Genomic DNA, 8,350 nt, shown 5'->3' on the forward strand with positions numbered 1-8,350 from the left:
GTGTAGGCGTTTATTTTCTGGATACACGGAGTGCGAGTGACAATTGGCTAGCTGCGGCTGGCTCATCCACACAATGCAAATAGCAACAATAAGTGAAGACTCGCAGTTGCAATCTCACTAGAACATTGAGACGAAAAGGAAGAAAAGGAAAATTGTCGAATTATTGTGAGATTCCAGGCTTCAATCAGAACAGAGGCCGGAGCTGCATGGAGACCAGCTGAGGTTGACGAAGAGGTCAGGGATGAGGGCGCCAGCCTATTGGAATTGTTGGAGAAAGACCCCATACCCGCAGACTCGAATGCTATGGAGGTTGCGTTGTCCGCCTAGGGTCCATGAGACAGCTGTTTGTTCGCCAGCCATGGCTGCTTCGACTTTCATCGACCACGTCATGCTTGGAGAGCTGCAAGAAAAGGGGCCCAACGGAGGGCAACAGCAGGGCGTGCTGCCGGCGCGAGCTAACTGGATGCAGTGCCGGGGAGTGGAAATCGTATAGGACAGGCGGACATCGACGGAGAGGAGGCAGCCCCTGAGGCGAGAGGCAGGGATGCAGGTGTGTGAGCGGCCGGTCGTCATGGGTGGGGAGAAAGGGGAATTGGAGGATGAGAGATCGAGACGAGTGGAGTGGGTGGGTGTTGAAGCGGCAGTAACACAACGCGAGGTTGTCTCGTGTCTCGAAGCCGTCCAAGCAACTGAAGAATAGAGTATGGGATGCATCCAAAATTTCAAATCAAGATTGATTGCAAGAATCTGGTCACGACACTTCAAAGTCGGAAGTGGCATTTGACACCTGAAGGTGTTATTTATCATGATATTTGACCGTTTGTTCCGTTAAACTTTATTTCAGTAAAAAAATTGTTTTGCCCAAGTGGCATGTCCTTGTGGCTTATGGTGCTAGGAAGACTGATCCATGTTCGTGTGGTGTGATGGTGGGCACTGAGTTAGCTGTACCTGTCTAATAGAATAGATCTGTTCCGGGTCAACAAGAAAAACAATTAGCTGGCTTAAATATGTGCCCTAAGAAATAGAGCTAGCTTACATATGCCCTGTTAGGATAATTTTCTGATTTGAACTTAAATCTATTAGTACTGTATTTACATGTACATCTATACGAATTTCACGGGATCGTGCGCAAAGGCGCACATCTAAATCTAGTACCGTGAATATTCTGCTGGTTCTGGGCCTCAAACAGCCTCGTGATTGTTGTGCATATACAATGACTGGCCCGCATTGATCATTCTCCTAGTACTTGTAGCCCCTCTCGTTCCACACCGTACCTCTCTACAAAACCTGTAAGAGCATCCCAGCCATTGGGGCTCCCCAGGCCGAAATCCGGCGATACCTAGCGCCGGATAGATGTATTTTTTGGTCTGGGGAGACCCATTTTCCAAGCGGCGAGCCCATGGTCGTCTTCTGACGCGCACCCACCGCGTGCATAGCGACGGTGCAGTCGCCGGAAAGGGCAACTGTCGGAGTGCCCTCGACGCATTGAACCGCCGTAATGGTCCGCGAAGTGGTCTGGCGAGCCAAAACGCCTCGTCGGGAACGGTCGAAATGGCCTCGACGCGAGAACCGCCGTAATGGAGCACGAACTCCGCGGAAGAGCAACCGCCGCTCTCTTCGTCGAGAGACCTACATATACGGTTTCCGACGGCCGACGCCATTCATCTATTCTCTCCTCACCATCCTCTGTCAACCATTAGCGATCACTATTGGCCATCGGACACCGACATCGAGGGGAAGCCGCCTGGATGGCGCCATCGGTGGGATCAAGCTGCATCGTCCAGCAGCGACGATTCCCCCCCGCCGGCCAGCGAGCACGAATGGGATGACGACGACGAGGAGGACGAAGAGGCTTAGGAGCAGGCCGAGGAAGAGGCGAGGAGGAGGAGGAGGAGGACGAAGAGGCTGAGGACGCTGACGACGAGGAGGACTCAACTTCCTCCGACGAGGAGGTGACGAGCCGGAAGCGTCACCGCCACGACGATGAGTCGGGGCCATCTAGGAAGAAGAAGTAGTTTAAGTTTGTTTTAAAGTTTTTATATGTAATTTTTATGTTTATTCGAATTATATATAATTTGTCTATGTTGCACCACTTGAGAGTTCAAAGCTTTCGTTCGACGAGGGTATTGTTGTAGATCGGGAAGACGAGGGTATTGCCGTAGATCGGGAAGATGAGGGTATTGCCGTAGATCGGGAAGACGGGGGTATTGCCGTAGAAACCCAGGCCATTGTCGCCGATAGGTTGGGGCCACTAGACGGTTTCCGCGCTTTTCTCTTGTCCGGAGTCCCCGAGCGCTCCCCGGGGGGCCGGGGATGGCCTGGGCTCTCCGGACAGATGAAAGATCTAATCCAGACGAAATCGAGGAGCCGGGGGCGCGACTGGGCCATTTTCGTCCATCCGGATGAAAAAAAAAGCGTCCTGCGGGTCTACGTAGGGGAAGCGGATTGCTCGGGGCCTCTGTAGGCGAGCTGCTGGAGGCCTCTTTTCCCTCTCTCTCTCTCTCTCTCTCTCTCTCTCTCTCTCTCTCTCTCTCTCTCTCTCTCTCTCTCTCTCTCTTTTTTTTTTTTTTCTCTCTCTCTCTCTCTCTCTCTCTCTCTCTCTCTCTCTCTCTCTCTCTCTCTCTCTCTCTCTCTCTCTCTCTCTCTCTCTCTCTCTCTCTCTCTCTCTCTCTCTCTCTCTCTCTCTCTCTCTCTCTCTCTCTCTCTCTCTCTCTCTCTCTCTCTCTCTCTCTCTCTCTCTCTCTCTCTCTCTCTCTCTCTCTCTCTCTCTCTCTCTCTCTCTCTCTCTCTCTCTCTCTCTCTCTCTCTCTCTCTCTCTCTCTCTCTCTCTCTCTCTCTCTCTCTCTCTCTCTCTCTCTCTCTCTCTCTCTCTCTCTCTCTCTCTCTCTCTCTCTCTCTCTCTCTCTCTCTCTCTCTCTCTCTCTCTCTCTCTCTCTCTCTCTCTCTCTCTCTCTCTCTCTCTCTCTCTCTCTCTCTCTCTCTCTCTCTCTCTCTCTCTCTCTCTCTCTCTCTCTCTCTCTCTCTCTCTCTCTCTCTCTCTCTCTCTCTCTCCCCTATATTTTCTATCATGGGTGCTTTGGGGTACCTGCTGAACTCAGGACTCCTGATAGCAGAAGAGGGCACAAATAACATCATCAGCGTAGTGCTTCTGCTGAAAGACGGGCCAACCGGTACATTCTTCTATGAGGGCATGCAGGCTTCTTTCGTGTGAAGATATCTAGTACAAAATGCAAAATCATGTTTTTATTTTTTATTTTTCATCTGTGTTCATTCCAGTTTTTGGATTTTGTGCATTGCCGTTTACTTAATCAATAGAGATGGATTAGAAATAACAGAAGATGAGATGTGAGTCGACCCTGGTAGCGAGACACAACTTTGAGGTAGATGTGAGGTTCGTGCTCCATGCATCGACGCTTCTCGTTGGTGACAGTTGATACTCCTTGCATTGACTTTCATGTTGGTGCAGGGTTGACACTTCTCGTTGGTTTGGAGTTGACGCTCCATTCGTGAGTCGTGACGCTTTGCATTGGTGTAGAGTTGACACCCACTTTGAGGCTTCCACTAGGATACGATCCTCCATGTGTTACGCTTGTCGTTGGTGTGGATTGAACTTTTTGTTCATTGATGCTTCCTGTTGGTGTGGATTTGACGCTTCTAGCATATGCGGAGTTGGTGCTTCATGTAGACGTGAAGATTTTTAACTAAGTTTTGAAAGTTCGGACTGGTATGTTTTTGTGAGTATACGTTTGTTCCTAGCAATCATTCTTTATTTCTAGGTTACTTGAGGGAAGCAGCGTTTTTATAAGCTAAGAGTTTTGAGAAAAAGATCTAGACAACTACTATCTGACAGTCGGGAAATAAGGCAGAGATGGATGGCTTACCTCAGAGAAGGAAGATTGCTACTGCTTCAGCACTTTCTCCAAAATTAGCTGCAATCTCCAAATCTAATTGCCGACACTTTCTGTAAAATTATAAGCAGTTTCAGTGCCGCTGATCTGGGCACCTCATGCAGTGTTTATTGGACTTCCTATCTTACTTTCACTGGAATTTCCTGACACTCTTGGTCGGATACTGGGGTTTTATTCATTAGGGTTTGCCTTAACGGACACGAAACGTATGACACGTGTGGTGGATCAATCGAAGCCATGACGGATACTTGTAGATTAGCCATTATCACAGAGCCGGATTCTTTGGAACATGGGTACTCATGATCCCATATTAACTTTAGAATCAAAACAAATGCTAAATAAAATCAGAAAAATAGGAAAAAAAATTGCATATAGAGAATGTAGGTAGGTATGTGCTTGTCAAGTTTGAAACTTAAAATCGAATGTATTTAACTTACGTAAAAAAAGTACACAACAACCCATTCAAGTTCCGGGATTTCACCGTCCATAATAGGCAACTTTTACGGTACCTTTTACCTCTCATGGTAGAGGGAGTGGTATGAATTACATTGACGGCTTAGATTAAACGATGAGATTAGCCCAAGCCCAACATCCGTAAGTTGCAGTTACAAGAAAAAGGTGGGATGACCGCAATCGACCTGGCATTCACACGACGCCACCGCCGCGTGTACGCGCACCCGGTAGGGACGGGGGGAGGGGGGTCGTGTACAATAGAGATGTGCGACATGTCGAGTTTGAGCGGAGTCCTGCGGCGGCGCGCCATAGAGCCCTACGATCATAAATATTTTTTTCTTCTTCCCGTTCGCTTCTCAACAACCTTGGTGGAGAATTAGTTAAAAAAAACCTGGTGGTCTGCACTCTACTCTCTCGACCATCAACGCGATGAATCCGCTGATGTCCAACAGCTACCCGCCACCGCCATCTGAGGACGGCACCGGCCGTCACCCATGGACGCGAAGATGCCGCTCAGCTCGGTCCCTTGTCGAAACACTAACAATCATCGACCCGCAGCTCGAACTTCCTGCTGCTGTTGCCGGTGCTGGACGACCTCTTCTGACCGGGCGCCAGGGCTCGCCGCGTCGGACTGGCCGCAGAGCTGCGACAGCCCGAGCCTGAAGTTCCGCTTGCACGTCAGTGGTCGAGCACACAGGCGCTAAGTCTGCTCTAATGAAGCCTGGACGGCCAGCGTCCAGGTGTGGCAGACTTGCAGACAAAGAATCATAAGCGTCGCGAGCGACTAACCCGAACATAGTTTTCTTAAGCTGATTAGTGACAAAAGTTTGTCTAATCAGTTCCGCTAAAAATCAACTAAAACTCGATTGCTATAAACTGACACCTAACCGCAACTAAGAGGGCATTGATCATGTTGTCAGAAAGAGTAATAATCTTGAACTTTTACCTCCGAAGGACAGCCCGTAATTGGACTCTCTTCGGATTTTGGGCCAAGCCCGTCCACGGCCTCTTTAGGTGGGGTGCCGAAATTTGTCAGTGGTATGAATCATACCTTTCATGTTTTTAGCAGTAGTATGAATTGTTGTAGGCCTTTGGATGGATTAAAATGAATGGCTGCTACTCATTTGAGGGTACCATAAAACACCTCCCCAAATAACATATCTCTCTTTGATTTTGGAGGCCACATACATACACATTTTCCTTGAAATATGGTACACATGATAAGTATCAAAGCTATATGCTCGTACATGATTTATCTCAAAATATCCTAAGACTTATAAATACCATTTTCTTTGACCGGTTTGAAACCCGAGAACAGGAGTATCCGATTCCATCCACCTACTATTGCTTTATTTATCGGAATTGCTAAGTTTCACCTAGCTGAGACGTATCTTATGTCTCGGTCACGTGCTCCACCATTGGATTTTATTTCTATTTGAAGATTCATGTTTATTGTTGTTTGCACTTTGTTTAGACCCGCATTAAAACACACGGATGTAATTTGACTGAGACATAAGTTAAGTCTCAGTCGATTCAGCCTTTGAGACACCCTTTATTATCGGGCAGTTTTACTCACGGTTTAGCTTGAGACAGAATGATGGAATCTAACATTTTTTTATGATAAATGGTAATTTGAGATCTAGAACGTTACAATTCGACGTTTCCTTGATGAAATGTATTTGTGATTGTTACGTGCTTAGATTGAGACTTTTTTGGCAAAGAAAAATAAAAGAGATGGACACTTTGATAGCAGTAATCTGATTGTAATGAAAAGCGAATCAGTTGGCGATATGTTTTGGCACAGCCAGCGCAGCAATATGCGTAATTTAGTATTTCCGTTATTTTACTTGTCGACGATGCTGCCTCGTGATTGTCGTGCATAAAGACGACGCGGCGCCGCTTTGTCGTGGATCTTTATTTTACTTGTATATCCGCTATCGCCTCCGCGTCTCATCTCTTCTCATCACTCTACAAAAGGTGACCGCAGCTCCACCGCCCGACCACACACCCTCCAGCTCCGCAGCGCTCGCAAACTCCTTCCACCGATCGGTGTTTGACCTGATCTCTGCGAGCTGAAATTTTTGGATCCTAGTAATCTACTTGAAACTCGACTCTGGTTTGAAGGCTCGATCTGTGAGCTGGAACTGCAAGTTTGACGATGGAAGGAACCATTCCGATGTCCTCCAACACAAGGTACATACATGCCGCCGGTATCACCATGTTTTTCTTGCTGAATAGTCTGAACTTCACCGCCGGTATCACCATGTTTTTCGATTGCCGTTGCCAGGATCGCTGTGGTCACCGGCGGGAGCAAAGGGATCGGGCTAGAGGTGTGCAAGCAACTGGCGGCCAGCGGCATCACGGTCGTTCTGACAGCAAGGGACGAGACGAGGGGAACGGCGGCGGTGGAGCAGATCAAGCAGCTGGGGCACTCAGATGTCATATTTCATCAGCTGGACATCACGGATGCTTCCAGCGTCGCTCGGCTGTCCGATTTCCTGAAGAGCCATTTTGGGAAGCTTGACATCCTGGTATGTTTTTCCTCTTTTGAACAGTCAATCTGTCGCTATCTCCTAGTACCACGGAGGATCGCTTACTTTAGAACCGCGCTACTCAACGTTTTCCTCGCAAATAATATATATAGAGTACTACAGTATATTTGTTTGTATTGAGATCTTGGCATGATAGGTGACTGATAACCACTCCGATTCGCAGGTGAATAACGCCGCGACTGACGGGATTGAGCATGTGATTGATCCAGTATATGGTGTCATGCCCGGTGGCGAAACGGTAGATTTCAACATGTAGTACTACTTTTTCATTGGTTGGCTTGTGGCAAGAGGAAAGAAGACTGAACATTTTTCATTCCTCTCCGTGTGTATTCGTGCGACAGTTCGATGGCATGGATGCTCACCAGAGAACGGTATGGATGTGGAGCACCTGCCGAGAGACGCACGAGAAGGCAAAGCAGGGCGTGCAAACCAACTACTACGGCACAAAGCGGGTTACAGAAGCTCTCCTGCCCCTGCTCCAATCCTCGTCCGATGGAAGGATCGTCAATGTCTCTTCTAACTTCGGATTGCTAAGAGTAAGTACCATAGATCACACTAAAATAAGTCTCACGGCCCCTAACTACAAGAGATCATAAATTAATCCGGATTACGATTTTCCATTGCGGCCGCGCGCGCAGCTGTTCAAGAGCGAGGACCTGAAGAATGAGCTGAACAACATCGACAACCTGACAGAGGAGAGGCTGGACGAGCTGCTGGACATGTTCCTGAAAGACTTCGAGGCCGGCGCGGTGGATGCGCGAGGGTGGCCGGCCGAGTTCTCGGCGTACAAGGTGGCCAAAGCTGCCATGAATGCCTACTCAAGGATCCTGGCGAAGAGGCACCCCGAGCTACGTATCAACTGCGCACACCCGGGCTACGTGAGGACAGACATCACGAGGAACTCAGGGATCCTCACACCGGAGGAGGGCGCCCGCAACATCACCAGCGTAGTGCTGTTGCCGAAAGATGGGCCGACCGGCGCGTACTTCCACGAGGGTCCGCAGGCATCTTTCGTGTGAAGACATGTAAAAATACAAATAATGGTTTATCATGTACGGTGTACTATCTTTATGACATCACTATGTTATATATGTGTTTATTTCAGTTTATCCGATTCAATGTATATTATGTATCTTTATTATATATAACTAACTGAATGCCCATGCGTTGCTACAAGATGTTGGCATTGCGTCCAAGAGGGCACCAAAACGTGCCAAAAGTGAGAGCAATGCCTCCGGCGTTACTACATATACCATCTAAACAGATAAACTCGCTGGATCTAAAAGACCGGCTTCAAAAGAATCCTCTGAGCTCCTCATCTCTCCACGGGGACAACACATTGATAAGACGGAAGCTGAGGAAGTTCTATTTGAGTCGCTACCACCAACACCATCTAAACGTTTGTGCCGATGAGTATTTTTCTTCTCGGCTGAGATT

At 48.2% G+C, this 8,350-nt stretch overlaps 1 protein-coding gene across 1 annotated transcript; it reads left to right on the forward strand.

Moving 5' to 3' along the window:
• The first annotated feature begins 6,333 nt into the window (after positions 1 to 6,333).
• Positions 6,334 to 7,988, forward strand: LOC124676053 (salutaridine reductase-like). The gene is made up of 5 exons (XM_047212135.1): positions 6,334 to 6,554; positions 6,649 to 6,892; positions 7,077 to 7,151; positions 7,255 to 7,449; positions 7,552 to 7,988. The coding sequence occupies exons 1-5, from the start codon at positions 6,520 to 6,522 to the stop codon at positions 7,930 to 7,932; spliced, it is 930 nt and encodes a 309-aa protein (XP_047068091.1). The 5' UTR covers positions 6,334 to 6,519; the 3' UTR covers positions 7,933 to 7,988.
• Positions 7,989 to 8,350: the final 362 nt, after the last annotated feature.

The sequence above is a fragment of the Lolium rigidum genome, chromosome 7, assembly GCF_022539505.1.
Source record: "Lolium rigidum isolate FL_2022 chromosome 7, APGP_CSIRO_Lrig_0.1, whole genome shotgun sequence".
Taxonomy (NCBI): domain Eukaryota; kingdom Viridiplantae; phylum Streptophyta; class Magnoliopsida; order Poales; family Poaceae; genus Lolium; species Lolium rigidum.